The sequence below is a fragment of the Serinus canaria genome, chromosome 5, assembly GCF_022539315.1.
Source record: "Serinus canaria isolate serCan28SL12 chromosome 5, serCan2020, whole genome shotgun sequence".
NCBI lineage: Eukaryota > Metazoa > Chordata > Aves > Passeriformes > Fringillidae > Serinus > Serinus canaria.
In genome coordinates, this window is record NC_066319.1 from 57832205 (window position 1) to 57848448 (window position 16244).

The 16244-nt window shown below is 47.0% G+C and overlaps 1 protein-coding gene across 2 annotated transcripts in view; it reads left to right on the forward strand.

Moving 5' to 3' along the window:
* Positions 1-583: 583 nt before the first annotated feature.
* The window catches only part of SLC35F4 (solute carrier family 35 member F4), a 116355-nt gene continuing 100694 nt past the window's right edge, over positions 584-16244 (forward strand). For both annotated transcript variants that reach the window (XM_050975705.1, XM_050975706.1), the window contains exon 1: positions 584-742. In XM_050975705.1, the coding sequence (XP_050831662.1) occupies positions 640-742 (103 nt within the window). In that variant the 5' untranslated portion in view covers positions 584-639. The remainder of the gene's footprint in view (positions 743-16244) is intronic.

A 16244-nucleotide genomic window follows, 5' to 3' on the forward strand; every position in this document is an offset into this window, starting at 1 on the left:
TTCCCAACCCAAACCATTCTATGGCACGCACACCATGGAGCGCTGAAGCCTTGTCCCGCCAGGGTCCGAATTAAAGGACTCTCTCCTTCCTCCGACACCTGCGTGCAGCCCCTGGGGGGTCAGATCTGAGGGCCTGATCCTGCTGGAGCACTTCAGGACACCCTCCTGTCCCCCACAGCCCGCAGCTCCCGGAGCGCGGAGCGCTGCCCGTGCCGGGGTGAGCCCGCTCAGCCCCCGGGGCTCTGGGGAATGGCGGGGTGACAGCGGCGCTCACACAGCCACAGCGACACAACCGGGGGAACCAGAGACCCCTGAGCGTGCCCGGGGCAGGATCCGACCCTCCGGCCCGCATCCCGCCCCGCCTGAGGCCCGGCGGAGCCGCTCGCTGCCTTCCGTGCCCTCAGCGGAGGGCGGGGGCCGCGCTGCGGAGCCCGTCCTGCACCAGGCGGCGGAGGCAGAGCGAGCGCCCCGCCGGCACCGCGAGCTGCGGCGGCCGCGCTCCTCCTCCCCCTCCTCCTCCTCCTCCTTCTGCTCTCCTCCTCTCCTTCCTCCCCCTCCTCCTGCTCCTGCTGCTGCTCCTGCACTCCCGGCTCTGCGCTCGCCGTCCCGCCCGGCCGCCCCGCGCGGCTCCTTCCCTCTATGGATGGGAAGGCAGCACCCAACGGCGTGGCCACCATCGAGGACAGGATCCTGCGCATCACCGGCTACTATGGATATTACCCGGGATACTCCAGCCAGAAAAGTAAGGCTCCCTCCAGCCTCTCCCGGCCCTTCAGGGGTGTGTGTGTGTCGGCAGAGCCCTGAAGGTGCCGTGCCCCCCCAAGTGCTGCCCCATCCCTCGGGGTGAGTGTGGGCACAGGGCGCGGGGTGCCCGCTGTTCCCCGAGGGGACGCGGCGGCTCTGCGGCTGGAGACGGGGGCGGCGGCGCTTGGCCGCGGAACTTCGCGGCTCCCAGCCTCTCAGGGCTGGCGTTTTAGGGTTTATTTTTCATTTCCACCCCTCTCACCCCCATCCACGCCGGGGTGGGGGGGTTCGCTCTCCGCCTGCCCGGCGCCCGCCTCACTGGGAAAGTTTTGGTCTCGGTGGGTCCCCCCGGGCGGGCGCTTCGGCTCCTGAGTTATTCATCTTCCTCTCGAAACGAGTGAGATTTTTCCAGAAAAGTGGGGAGTTACAAACCATGGGGTGTTCCTTCGTGCTTTAATGCCAGACACTTGTGGTTTAGGGGCTTGGTGTTGGTTCGGGGTCTTTCCTTTCTTTGGAACGCATTCTATTTATTTATTTCCCTTCAACGAAGAAGAAGCAGAAAATAAAGCAGGTGGTCCTTGCAGAAATTCCCTAGTTTTTTTTTCTTTTGAAGTTTTTAATTAGGAGCAGCGGGTTTCTAGCAGCTGGGAGAGCCTGAGTGGGTTTCTCTGGAATTCTGGCAGTCCCAGCACTCTGTTTGATGGGGAAAGTTTGGCTAATGAAAGAAATTATTCATTTTTACCACCAAGGAAATGTGTTTAATCAGGTTTTATTGTATTAGTAGTTGCTTTGCAGTTGGCAAAACTATTAACGTGCCATAGCTTAATGAACAGAAGAGGAAGTGAGGGGCAAAATAAAGGAAAGGCAAGGAGCCCACCTGGGTGATGTGAGCACTAAGGAGCAGACTTTGTTCTGCATATTCCCCTTGGAATACTCAGCTTTCCAGAACAGCCAGTGCAGTATTCTCCAGCTCCAATGCAATAATAAATCAAAACACTATTAATAAACTGCTAATATCAGAAAAACACATCTGTGGGCTTTTTATGGTGGAGGAAAGCCATGAATTGGAGCCATTTAATAAATAAAAATTCCTCTGTGCAGTAATCAGCTGAAAAATCCAAGTCAAGACGAGTGGTTTCATCCATCTGTTATTTGTGGCATGCTAACAGCATGACAGGTGTTATGGGCATTTATTTGGTGAGGTCACTTGTTTTATCTGCAGAGTAGTGGGGAAGAGGCTCTGAACAATCTGGAGGTATGGTTAAATATTGGTCCAGGGACTAGTTAAGCCAGGTGGGACCTGTGTCCCAAATTCTGTTGTGGCTCCAGAGTATCTCTACAGTGTGATGTATGAGAGAAGGGTGAGGATTCTGGCTTAATAGTTTTTTGCAAGTTTGCTTGGGTGGCAGAATGCAATTTTTCAGTCTGCAGCATCACTCCCACTCTGTATCAAGTTGTAGATCTGACTCCTGTGTTGTCAATCCAAGTGCTCTGTGTGGTGCAGTGGGAATGGCAGGAGAGAAAAGCTCTCTTAGACCAGGTTCTGCAGATGCTACAAACTGCATCTGCTTGAAAACTAGAAAAAGCATGCCAGGAGAGGCCAAGGCTTTCAGAAGTGCTGACCCTTGGGATTTTACTGCAGGTCTCTTGGCCTTTTGTGCCTTTCTGACTGGGTGCTGAGACAAAACAGAATAATCAGTATCTGATGTTTTGCTGTTTGAAGAAAATAAGCAAAATTTGTGGTTGTCATGTTTAAAGAGGAAAACTACAAGTGTGTAAATCAGGGGTATTCCAATACTTCAATGCCCTTTGGGTAAATGAAATACATGAACCCCTTCTAAGTTGTGAATGTTTTTTAAAGCAATCTCCTAAGTTTTGGAACCATCATCATGATTTTTGGAGTGTTTGCAGTTGGCAGATGACTGCTTTAGCCCCATGGCTGTGTGGTTTGAGTTTATGAATGCTTCTGCAAAGATGTTCTGCCTTACCCAAGGTAGAACCAGGAATCCTTCAGGCATCATGAACCTACATCCCCTGGCACTCAGCAGGAGTCATCCTGGCTTGGAGTTCTTACTCTGTTCCTGGGTCTTGGCCAATTTATTGCCTTTAAGAGGTGCTGCTTCAAAGTTCTGTTGACTGACAGTTCTTGGAGTGGCTAATTGTTCACACAGATGCAGCACTGTAAACATGCAAGGTGGGGAGTCTGTAGCCCTAATTATGAATGGCTTTGATATCTCAGTTTATTTCAGTGAGGGCACAGTTTTTGTCACCACTATCCAAACTCAGTTTTAGTTCAGGTGGACAGTGCTGGTGGCACTCAGCATGCTCAGAATTCCAGGCAGGTTGTGTCCATACCCTCCCCAGTGCCAGAGGCGCCCTTTTCCTGTCACTGCACGTGCAGTCACCTACTTGTGCTGTCACCTTGCTCCTGCCTGGTTCTGGAGCCTGCCTGAGGATGAGCTGTTGTCCCCAGGATGGCTTTGTGCTTTCTGCTTCTGAGCAGAGAGCTGGCCAGGCACCAGATGGACAGGGGGACGTGATTTGGGTGGTCACAGCCTGCTGATGATCACCACCTTCCTTGAAGCTCCTCTTTGTCCCCAGGCTGCAGTGCCCAGCAGGGGACAGAAGGATTCATAGAAGGATGCTGAATGCAGCAGTGGGTGGCTGCTGTTCTGTTCACTCTTGGGGGGTACCTGGAAGATGAGAAGGAAAGCCCAAGGCTTTGTGAAATGTGCTGGGGATCTGCATCCCTCTTTGAGTGCATTGGCTTGTGTTCCATGGTCTAACAGGAGATCACGCCGTGGTTTCTGTGTGGGAAGGCTGAGGACTGCTCACAAATAGCCATGAAATCTAAAGTTAAAGCACTGTGGTGTTCAAGAGCTGTTATCACAAAGAACTGCAGTATTTTCTAGTGACTTGTGCCTCATCATCCATATTTGTGTGCATTAACCTTCTTCAGGCTTGGGGTGTGCATGTGATGATTCTTTTATTAATTTTAAGTCAGACACTTTTATCATTTTATTTATCCTTTAAAAAGTCGCTGGAGAAGGAAAATATCTGTTTTATTTCTCTGCAAATCATCTGAATGAGCAGAAAAATTGTATTTTGGTCCTGTATTTACATCTATGCCTATTGCAAAAATCCTGTATCCTGCCCAAAAAGAAAAAGATACAATTTTTTCCCCCCTCTACTTTGTACTGAGATGGAAAGGGCTCTTCCTGATCCCAGTCAACTTGTACCTCAGAATTCATGGCTTGATCCCTCACATCTTGCATTTTCAATGTGCAGACTCTGTATGAGGTATCTGGCTTTTGTGGGAAGGGAGGGAGGCTGTGCCTCTCTTCCAGCCAATTTCTTTGGAATTCATAATTTCCAGGGCATGGTGCTGTTGTAGATCAGATGCTCCATCCTCTGACCTGGGGCTGCAGATGGTGTTCCCATGTAAGCTCCCCTTGTCCCCATGTTTCCAGGTGCGAAATGTCATTTGGTCTGATGCAACTTTATCATCTACACAACCAGTGGGAGACTCTGTTCCCTCTCCTGACCTTTGCTGTGACTTCTCATTCTTCTCTGACTTTTCTGCTGGCAATACAATCATGTTTAGTGTCTCCAGGGTCAAGAGTATCTATGGCGTTTTGGTTTTTTGTGGATTTTGAGGTTTTTTTTTTTGTGTTTCTTTCCTTTTTTCCCCCATTCTTTCCAACTGCCACCCATCTGCCTTTCATCTCATTACTGAAACCTTTTTTACTTCTACACTAAAAAGTTCCTCTCCTTCAAGTCTGTCCTAACACCTCTTCTGTGTCTTCAGATGAATTAAAACTGCTCCAGTCAAAGTTTCTCATCTCTGATCTTCTTCAGCTTCACCAAATCAAGTTTCTGCCTGTGTTGTCTTTCTGATGGAGCCCTTCCCAGTATCCACAAAGCCTCATGTCTTGCAGGATGCTCTGCATTTCTGTAATGCTGCTTTCTCAAGAGCTGGACAAGCACAGCACAACTTTACTGAAAATGCAGCAGTTCCTCACATGGGCCATCACCTTCTCCTTTTCATCCTGCTTGGGGAGCCTCTCTCAACATGTACTTGGGGCTGGAGGCTTTGATTCCCACCCCCGCAGGTTATGAACACCCATCTCTTTCAGGCACTTGCTGGACTTTTAAATGAGTTCTTTAATCCCCTGCTGATTGGATCTCCCCTCTTCCTCTCCTTCAGGCCTGACCTGGAACCATGGAGTTGTGTAAGCTGCTGGGAGCAGAAGGTGCTGTCACATGGCTGTGCAGCAGCAGGGCTGTGACATTAGGCTCACAGTGGGACACTGGGTGACCATGCCTCTGCTGGTGTCTGCCTGGGAGCTGGAGAGCCTTTCCAGCAGCGTGTGACCTTAGCAGTGCTTGGGGAGATGCTGAACCTGTCCTTGCCATGAGCACAGTGGCTGTCAGGAGCAAGCTGTGTGTTTTCCTGCTCCCCTGCAGAACAGCTCTAGCAAAGGTCTGTGGTTTAATTTGGCTACTTCAGCCTCAAGTCAGCAATCTGAGCTTAAGCACCTACTTAAGTCTGAGCTTGCTCTAAGCCACGGGGCTTTGAGAATGCTTTCAAAGTTAAGTCCCTGCTTAATTGCTTTGCCTTAATAAGGCTGGGATTAAGGCATGCTGAGCCAGCATCAGTGGCTTAACAGTTCAGTTCTTGCTCTCTGTGTGGAGGAAAAGGCTGTGGAGGGAAAAGCTACCCCTAAAACACTGGAGAGAATTTTCTCCTGGTTATCACAGCAGCTGTGCCAGCAGCTCTGCTGCAGTAGAAATCACATGGCAAACCCAGACCATCTCTGTGCTTACTGAGCACCCTGCTCTCCTGGTGCCTTGTCACTTCCAGCCAGAGGAACAAAGTCTTCCTCTGTTCACTGGAGGCACCCAGCTGCTCCTCCAGCAGTTCCCAGAGCCCTTGGTCAGGCACAGTAGGAGGCTGGGAAAGGGGAATTCCAGGAAAGGTGCTTTGAAATTTGTGCTGGATGAGGCTGGCTTTGCTGAGCTGAGTTTAAGGGGTCTGGGAGGGAGGAAGCAGTGTCTGAATCTCTGTGTGAGTTGGAGCCTCAGGGCTGTGTTGGCTTGTACCACTTGTGGCAGTGTCCCTGTGCCACCTGGTAGCATTTGGGCTGCAGGGACTCCAGATGCAAGGCTAGCCTGGAATGAGCTTTATTTCAAAGCCTTCCCTTTCCCCACTGGACAGGGTTTTTCCATAGGAGGGCTGTGCCCTGGGGGGTGTGCAGCAGTGAGGGCTGGATTGCAAACTTTCAATTTAATGGTTTTCCCTCCCCAACTCTGGGGCACAAGTGGGTATCATGGCACAGGATACAGTCCTGTCATAGTTGCTTTTTCTCACAGACTTGTCTCTCTGTTTGGGTGAAAAAAAGTATGGCTGTATGTCAGCACTGGTAGCAGTAACTTATGAAGTAATTTCTTTCAGCAAAACAGATTTTATAAATACTCCTTTGCTGACTAATATTGGCAAGACCAGCTTTGTTTTCTTCAGTGGAATAGGGCCAGGCTTTGTGTGGGTTTCTGTTTGTGCTGGAAGGGGATGGCCTGGCAGCCTTGCACTGATAGCTGGAATATGGGACCTTCCCCTCCCATGGGGACATCAGCTATTGTGGAAGTTGAGGGGTCTCAGCACCTGGGAGGAGAGGAAACTGCTTCTGCCCTTCCCTCAGGGGCTGATTCATCCCCTTGGGGTCAAATCCCTGAGGAGCTCAGCTGTGAAACTGGGCATGGACACAGTTCTGGACATCTGTGGGCAGGAGGGATGAAGCCAAATTGGGAAGGACACCATGATGAGCAGGGCAGTGAAGAGCATATCCTTGCAATGGGGGCTGATAGAGCTGGGCTTTCCCATGCCAGGATGGAAACAGGGCTGCTGCTTCAAACACATCTTGGGAGGATGAACAAGGAAATGTAGGAAAGAAGAGTTATTTAAACTGAAATTGCATGTTGGCACACAGGCAAATGGGTAGGAACAGGCCATGAATAAATTAAGGCTGGAAATTAGCTGAAGGTTGAGAGTAATGGCCAAAAATCTTGCACAGTCTTATGTATTTAAACAAGAATTATTTCCCAAGCTCTAAAGATGCCTCATAAAGACATCTGCCAAGATTTTGAGAAAAATTACCCCTATTTGGCAGGGAGAATTGAGACAGGAAGATGGGGGAGTGATGCTAATTTGCCAGAGGTTGTTCAGAACAAGCCATAAGTTTGATGGAGAGATCTCTGCTTCCACTGGTGACTGCACAGCAATTCTGGTGCTGTAGCTGGCTTGGTGCTAAAGGTGGAGGACGTGCTCTCTGTAACTTGGTAGCTTTCTACATGTGCTCTCTGCCTGCTTTTGAGTTCCTCTGCCCTTCTCTGCTCATTCTGGGTCACCATTGGTGATCCCAGGGCACAGTGTTGGGCCCACTCCTGTTTAACAACTTTATTGATGATCTGGTTGAGGGGTCCAGTGTCCCTTCAGTTTAATAACTTTATTGATGATCTGGTTGAGGGGTCCAGTGTCCCTTCAGTTTAATAACTTTATTGATGATCTGGTTGAGGGGTCCAGTGTCCCTTCAGTAAGTTTGTGGATGACACCAAGTTGTGTGGGAGCGTGGATCTGCAGGAGGCCAGGAGGGCTCTGCAGGGGGATCTGGACAGGCTGGATCCATGGGCTGAGGACAGTTGTGGGAGTTTCAGCAAGACCAGTTGCCAGGTCGTGCACTTTGGCCACAATAACCCCAGGCAGAGCTACAGGCTGGGGTAGAGTGTTTGGAAAGCTGGAAGGGGAACTGGTGCTGATAACAGAGGCTGGACATGAACCAGGGTGTGCCCAGGTGGACAAGAGGTCAATGACACCTGGTCTGGGTCAGCAGTAGGGTGTCCAGCAGGACCAGGGCAGTGACCATTCCCTGTGCTGGGCACTGCTGAGGCCACACCTCGAGTGCTGTGTCCAGTTCTGGGCCTCTCATGACAAGAAGGACATTGAGGGGCTGGAACATGTCCAGGGAAAGGAACAGAGCTGGGGAAAGATATAAAGAATAAGTCATATAATAAGTGGCTGAGAGAGCTTGGGGGATTTGGCCTGGATAAAAGGAGGCTCAGGGGGAAACTTCTTTTCTCAGAACTCGCTGACAAGAGGATGCAGCTGAGGGGGGTCAGACTCTGCTCCCCAGAAACAAGGGAGAGGGTGAGAAGAAATGGCCTGAAGCTTCACCAAGGGAGGTTCAGGTTGGACATCAGGAGGAATTTCTTCATGGAAAGGGTTGTTAAGCAATGGGATGGGCTGCCCATGGAGGTGGTGAAGTCGTGTGTTCAAGGAACAGCTGGATGTGGCACTCAGTGCTCTGGTCTGGTTGGCAAGGTGGTGATCGCTCACAGGTTGGACTTGATCTCAGATGTGTTTTCCAACCTCAATGATTCTGTGATTGTCACAGAAAGTCTTCCTGGCTGTCTGGCCCTCTGGGTGTTGGCTGGGGTGGTGGCACAGCTCCCAGCCCCCTCCTGCCTCACCTGAGGTGGCTTTAATCTTGCTCAGTGTGACATCACCGTGGATGCAAGGAGCTGCACTTCCTTTTCTTGCTTTGCCTAAAAGTGTGGCTGCAGCACACAGCCCATAGGGATATGACCTGGAGCTGCCATGAGCTCCTCTGTGCTCTTCTGGAGTGCACAGAAGGGATTCCCCTCATTTTGGTTGTCCTTCCAGCACTGTATCCTTGACATTGCCTTCCCCATCTACTCAGGCAGGCAGCAGCATGTTTGGTCCTGGTTGAATGTGGTAAAATGATATTGCCAAGTGGCAGATGGCTCTGGCAGACTTTTATCCCCCCAGTGCTCGCATTCCTGTTTTTTAATAGTGGCTCTAAAGGTTTGCAGTTATTTCTTCTGCACATTTGGAAATTGATGGGCTTTTGCTCAACTGCCTGCATGGGAATTCACCCATGAAAGTGAACTTACTGTTTGTGGAAAGATTGGTGGCAGGAATTTTTTCATATAAACCTGCTGCTGAATGATCACAGCAATGAATAATGAAAATGCCTGCAAAAAAAAGTCAGTGTCTCTTTGTGGCAAATGTGAGAATAGGGTGGGGGGAACAAAAAGCAAAGTGCTTAACTGAGTGGTTAAATTATTTACCAAGTGGACCGGCTCTTACTTAGTGAGACTGAAAATTGTTTTTCCTTGTGGTGAGGTGAAGTGAGACTCCCTGGTGGCCAAAGGTTTGGGCTGGCCCTGTGCAAAGTGGCAGATTTCACTGCAGGGAGGTAGGAGCTGTGAGGTTTTGCTGAGCTAATGCCCAGGGTATGGCTTTCACAGAGCTGTAAGTGAGAGCAGCCTGGCCCTTCCAGTGTCAGCAGTGAATTTATTCCAAGGCATGCAGGATGTGCTCAAGTGACAGGACTTGGTGTGTCTGCCACACAAAGACATTCCTGTTAGTCCTTTAAAAACATATTGATTCTTCCTAGACCTCCCTTGCAAATACTTTTGGTAAAATGGACTTGCCCATTCCTGCATTCAGCTGGGCTGGATGAGGGGTAGCAGAGTGAGAGAGTGAGAAAGGAGCCTCTGCTGTCCTTTTTGTGGAGGCAAGGAAGAAAAGATGAGTTGCTCCTGTTCTGGGGCAAAGGAGGAGTTTTTGGCTCCAGGGTGGAATATGATGTTTCCTGCTGTTTCTGGCAATCTGAAAATTGTTCCTTGTCTCAAAGCTGTCCAGTCTCTTTTGTCTGATACAAGAAGAGCTCCCATGTCTGTTTTGATTCTTGTTTAAGTTTCCAACTCCATTTTGGGGAGAGAGAAAAGGAGAGGCAAGCACCAGCATGGCAGCTCATGAGTCAGTAAAACTCCCCTAAAACAGGTCTCCCAGATCCACTTTCAGACCAGTTTTAGTCCTGGCAGTGAGCTCTCCATCCAGAGTCAGAAAGACACTGTAGCTTGAGGCCAGCCTGGTGACTCTTCCAGTTCTATTCCTTTCTGCTGCTTATGGCACTGAACTTCTTGAGCAATTTCCTGCTGAAGCAATATCCAGCACAGCTCCCCCTCCTCCTGTGGAGGCTGAGTCTTCTGGGGCACTTCTAGGACTAGCAGACCTCTATTATTAATGGGGTATTTGGTAACTTAATGAAAAAATACACTTTCCTGCTGGGGACTGATTTTTTTAGGATTCCTGGGAACAGAACTCTGCAGACCCTTTCCAGCTAATGGGCATCATACCCCTGAATGTTCTGAGAACAGCACTGGAATTACCCATGCCTGTGTAAGATAAGCATGAAAAAGGGCTGGAACATTTGTTCTCTGTCAGGAGAGAGAAAATCAGTCCTCATGGTGTGATTTATATTCTGCATCTTGAAGTGAGATGGCAGAGTTGTTACAAAGCAGTGGACAAGTGCAGTCATTGCAACCCTTTTCTTTTACATATCTGAATCTTGGAACTTTAAAATCTTTTCTTAGATGGATCTTGGCATGTGGAGTGTGCAGCCCTGGAATTGTGTGGGTGCAGATTGGGGTTTTTCTCTGCAGTGCCAGAAATAACCTGTTGTGTGATACGTTACAGGGGCTAGGATTTGTAGCAGCTTGTGTGCAAGTGGGATGCTTCAAAGTGCTTCACCAGAGGAAATTCTTCAGTGCTGACAGCATGGATAAAAAGAAGGTGAACTTTTCTGTGGTGTTTCTGCACCGTGGTATGAACTTCTACCTGAGGAGGGTTGGTTCTGTGTGTGAGAAAGCTTTTGCTCAATGCTCGGTACTCAGAGGGGCTGCTAACACAAAGACCAGGTGGAAATGATTGAACTTAGCATTTATCAGGGACATATTTGATGAAGTTTCCCAATTTCCTATCAGTTTTTTCTTCTTTCCAGGGTGGGATGGAATGGGGGAAAGAAAAAAAGTTGAGGAATTAGATAAAAAGAGAATGAAATATTTCAAGAACATTTCTGCTGAGGAAAAAGAATCGAGGTCCTACATGTAACTAAAGAAGTGCCACATTTCCCATGCACTGGAAAACAAGCCTTGGAGGAAGGAACAAAAGGCATTTTTCAGCTGAAAGACCGAGCTGAGCTGTTGTTGGTGTGCCAAGCCATATGTGTCCTGTCGAGGTGATTCATCCCTACAAGCCCTGCCTTCTGTCCCTCTTCTTGGGGAGCCCTGTGGCAGCAGGCACGGGTTTGGCTGTGCTTGTGCTCCACAAAGCAGGGAGCACAGGGATCTCAGTGTGCAGGGGAGTAGTGCACAGCTGTCCTCTGACCTCCTCATGGAGCTGTTTGTCCAGGAATACAAATTCCTATGTCCTTCTGCTCTGGGATGCAACCCTGACTGGTTGTTCAAAGAGTTAGGAATTCATAAATGCTCTGCACCAGGGGAAAGTGGTGAGGAGGAGGTTTAACTGGGTTTTCCAAGTCATCATGTTTGTTTCAGTGCTGGAAAGGAGGTTAATTAGATCAAATTAGGGCAACTCTATTTCTAGCTGGGGTCTGTGCAGTGTTTTTGTGCACTTTGCTTTGAAGTGAATTCAGGGACTGTTCTGAGCATCCTGGTGGAGACAGGCAACCCCAGCTGTGGGTTCAGCCAGAATAAAAGGTGTCTGCATTTGGGCAGACTCAAGAGAACTTCCTTAAACTTAGATATTCACACCATGCACAGGTACAGCAGTGACTCCTCTGAGAGCCAAAGGCTCTTGGGCAGACCTGGAAATACCACTGGGGAGTGAGTGTGGAGCTGCAGGGCTGTCAGATTTTGTGTGCCTGACTTTTAGAGGCACTGCCTTGAAAATGAGCACCTTAATTGTTATTGGTATAAAATATTTGTGCAGTTTAGTAAAGTTTTGTAGCACTTTATGGCAATAGGAGATTCATTATAATTTATTGCTTTAAGAAGGCAAAGAAAAGTGGGTGGTGCAACTCCCAGATTTGCCCTGGGTAGGGGAATGGAGGGTAGAAGAAATCTGTCACTGTTGTTTTGCACATTATTAACAGATGTCGGCTTTGGTCTCTTATTTTAGCTGGAATCTCAGGTATTCTGTAGGAACAGGAACTCAGTGGGCTGGGTTCAGATTTACTTTAGTTCCAAGGCTGCTCCCTGGGGTGTTCACAGCTGAGGGTGTTTTTGGTGTAGTTGCAGACAAAACTTAAGCCCATTTAAACATGATTTTCTGGCTTTGGAGAACAATGTCAAGGTTCTGATAATTTTCAATGTCCTTTTTCTTCCTCTCCATGGTGAAGCATTGGGATACCTGGAAAACGACCACCTTAGGGCAGGAGAAGCCTCTGGTCCTTTAATGACTGTTGCCCTTCACGTCCTCCCTGTGAATGATGGATGATGTGGGGCTGCCTAAAGCAAAAAACCTCATTCTGTTCATGATCCCCAAGTTTTTCTGTTTCCCTTCTTGGTACTGTGGACAGAAACTGTAGTTTAGAGCAGCCTGAGTTGCCAAATATCCTCCTTGCACACAAAGACAAGATTCACAAGACTTAATTTGAGGGTTACAGCCATCTTCTGTCATGTTCAGGTGGCTCTGAAAGCCAGCTGGTATTGCACAGTGCAGTTTGAGCTGGCTGTGTAGACACTGGGTCTCCTGCTGTACTTATGCTTTCCCTGTGTATTTTGGTGACTTAAGCCGCTCTCCATGGTCCTGATTTTCCTTTTCCTATCAGCCTCCCTTCTCTCCGTGTCTGTGTGTTAGACTGGGCTGGTGGAAGGGATGATCTGAAAGGAAATGTATTTGGTGCCTTTGATGTGCAGAGCCTTTTTTTTTCTTTAATGGCTATGAACAAAAATTGTGTCTGTGTATTCCCAAACTGAAGAATACATGATTGCTGTTCCAGCCTTCCTCTGAGAACAGGCTTTGACATCATTCATACTCTATAATTCATGGTATTTTTCTAGCAGTCTGTTAAGGTCTGCAGGAGAGTGAAAGGGATGATTTAGAAAGGCAAGAATTGTCCTGTGCCTTCTGGTAGGTCTGTGACCGAGCAGGCTCCTGCTCTTTGGAGTTCTTACTGGGTCTCTTTTATCATGGAATAATTTCTCCTGCTCTTTGGAGTTGCTGCTGGGTCTCTCTTTTATCACAGAATCATTTTTTAAAGGATGATATTGTTTTCCTTAATGTAAGCACTTGCTCCTTGTCAAACACATCCTCGTATGCCCCGTTAGGACTTTGTGCCTCATTCTGGGGTGTTTTAAAAGCAGATTACAGAACATCTTGTAGCTCCTCAGCTGTTGGTTTTTTTAACCTGGTTTCTTAAGGAAACAAGGCTTATGTGAACACCATCTCTCCCTCCTACCCCCTCCCTGTGTAGCTTTTAAATCTGATGGCCAAACCCAAGTAAAATGACCAGGAATTAGAGAGCACAAAAGGCATGAAGCCCTGATGGACCTTATAAAAACCCAGCTAGAAATAGGGGCTCTTGGTTCTCCCACAGTGGGAAAGATGTAGGATTTCCTCCTTCCTGGAGATGAGATGTGCTGCATACAATTTTTGGGGATCTTATCAAAGACACATCTAGTTAACATCCAGCTTCCAGTGACCAACAGGAGATGAGCAGGGAAGAGGAAAATGGAGGTTCCTGGTGTGTTTCCATCCACCATTGATCTGTGCTTTGGGAAGTTCTTGGTGTTTGTCTATTTTAGTAGCTTTTGGTGGCTATTTCTTCCATGAGTCTGTAGGGATGTGACTTTGTCCATTTTGCTGTTCTAGGATTTCTTTTCTCTGTTGCTGCTGGCTCTTTGGGTGTGGCTCTTCTGCTGAGGAATGAGGGTGATTCCCATGAAATCTTGGAGGCAGGTCCTCCCCACCCCCTGATTTTGTGGAGAGACAGGAGGGGAAAGAGAACAAAATGTTGTCCTGTTAACTGTGAATAAACATCCTGTGGAGCTAACACATGTTTTATTTCATAATTCCTTCCAGCACTGAGATAAGATACTATCCTGGGAGGAGAGAAATTTGCTTTGGCTGCTTCCTCAGGCTGTAGTGGGATGCCAGGAGCCTCACAGGGTACACCTGCCTTTGTTTGGGACTTTGAGGTGATGCAGTGAAAAACCATGAAATGATGACACAGGACAGTTTCAAGTTTTGGTCTGAAATTCAATGAATGAAAGATTACTTTGGAGGACCACAGCTGTTGGTAAAGATCTGTAGAACAATGCAGGCAATGCTTGTGAACACTTTGCAGTTTTAAAAAATGGAGAGAATGGAGTTGTTTTATTATGGCTACAGAAAATGTTATCAAATATTCATGATGATCATCTCCTCTTATTTGAAATAATAAATCCAAGGTCAGTTTTGTACTTGTAGAGAACTGGTGGCTGACTATTGGCCCCTTATTTCTTTGCTGGTGTAATGTAATGATAATATTTAATATTTTATCTACTTTGCAAGGATGATATTAGGCTCACAAGTATGTCATGGTGCCCAGAGAAGGAAAAGTAAGCTTCTCCCTCTTTCTCCTGCAGGTTAGGGAGAGGTTTCTGCAGACATTTTAGAGCCCAGGGACAGAAAACATTGTGCTCAAGAGGGCTCATATAAGGCCTAAAAGTTTGTCTGTTGATGAATGTAATGTTCAGTGTAATGATGAGGTTTAAAACAGGCAATAAAGAAATGCCACCAGTTCTGTTTATTTTAAAGGGTAAGCCCTTAAGAATTGTTTTTACCACTCATGCCATCCATCGTGTTGTCAGCTGTGACATTTGTGACCTGTGTTGCAAATTAGAGTTTGACATTGTGATGCACTAAGCAAGGAAATATGCCCTAGGGGTTTAAAAATAGGATTTAAAGCACCCATCCCATGACTGCATTTTATTATTCTGCTGTATGTGTTGTTGTTATTTATTTATTTTCCCCAAAATGAATGCAAGTTTCTAATATCACCATATGGCGACAATGCAAAGACTTTTTAGTCACCGCTGCTGCACAAAGTATTGTGAAGTCTGACATCCCTTTGAAGAGCTCTTCTTAGCCACAGCTGCTATTTTTATTTTTGAGTTGCTCTCTGTGGAATATTTTTTATTTTGTCCTCACGTGCCCTGAATTTTTGAAACATTTTCAGATCAGTCGAGGTCTTTCCCTCTCCTGTGTTTTCCCCACTCCTATTAATTTTACTGGACTGTGCCTTCGAAAATCTAGTTGAAAGTCGTTTTCCCTTGAACTCCAAGGAGTCTTTAGAGAAACATCTGCCAGAAGCACTGACCTACAAAATCTATTAGGCTCTTCCCACTGGTGTGAAGCTCGTTTATGTAATGCTGCTGGATGGGACAGCTCTGCTCTGGAGATGAAATCCAAAATTCACTTTGGCTTTCATAAGCATAGGTGCAAAGAAGTGGCTGATACTGAGATGATGTTAAAAGTGCTAAAGGTTGGATGTTAATTGGGATCATATGTGACTTATCAGTTGTAGTGTGGCAGAGAAGGGTGTCAAAAACAGGGGAATTAATTGTCCAAAAGAGAAATTTTCATCCCTCCATTTCTGAGCAAAGCAATAATTAAATATAAAATTAGTCAGTTGATTAATCTTACTATAAACACAGAACTATAAACAGGTGATGGGGAGCATATCACTGGATGACTTTATAGATTTTCATAAATTATTTGATGATCTTTTGAGTTTGATGGTTACAGATATAACTGGCAACTTATTCACACTCTATATATTCTTTATAAATGTGCTGATAATGGGAAGTACCAGATAAACTACCAGAAGTTTATCCCTTTGCCCTCTGAAAGATCTTCAGGGGGTGGAGATGTGAAGGCAGCTGCTCCATCCTAACATAAAAGTGGAAACAACAGAGGAAGTAAAATGTCATGTGCCTGGAGTGGATCAGAGGAAAAGGGCAACCAGCCCATGAGCTTCACTTGCCTGGCATGGACTTGTGAGATAAGCAGAGAAAGTTCTGAAATTTTCCTCTTCAGTTTTGGGGATTTTGGCTGTGGGGACATTTCACTCAAACTGGATGAGTGAAGTTAAAGCAGAGCAGAGCCCATGATCTTCACTACATCAGGAGCAGTATAAGGAGCGGCTAATATTATATCCAGCATCTTGGAGCTGTGTGAGCAAGGAGCTGCTCAGAGCTGGAATAATTTGGAATGCAGCCTTTGGTTCAAATCCAGACCAAGTTTAACCTTTGCCTCAAGGCTGGTGAAAGGATGCCTTAATTCTACTGCCTCAGCACCTATTTTTAATGCTTTGTGTGCTCCCATTTGATTTTGGAGGAGAGTTTTCCAATTCCCTCTGACTTCTTGGACAGTCATCATCTTTATCTTTTTGAAGAGACATTGCAAAGCTGTGAATCCTTTCAGTGCCATCCCCCAGGGAGCCTTGGCATTTCTGGAGTGGGCAGGAGGATGTGTCCCAGACACATTAATAAAACTCCCCATCATGAAGTATCGGGAGGAGCTAACAGAATATTTATGCCTGCTTGTTCCCTGACCTTCTATAATTATTATGGATTATTCTATTACAGCAGAACATTTTAAAGTAATTGGGGATATCAGATGCAAGTGTGAA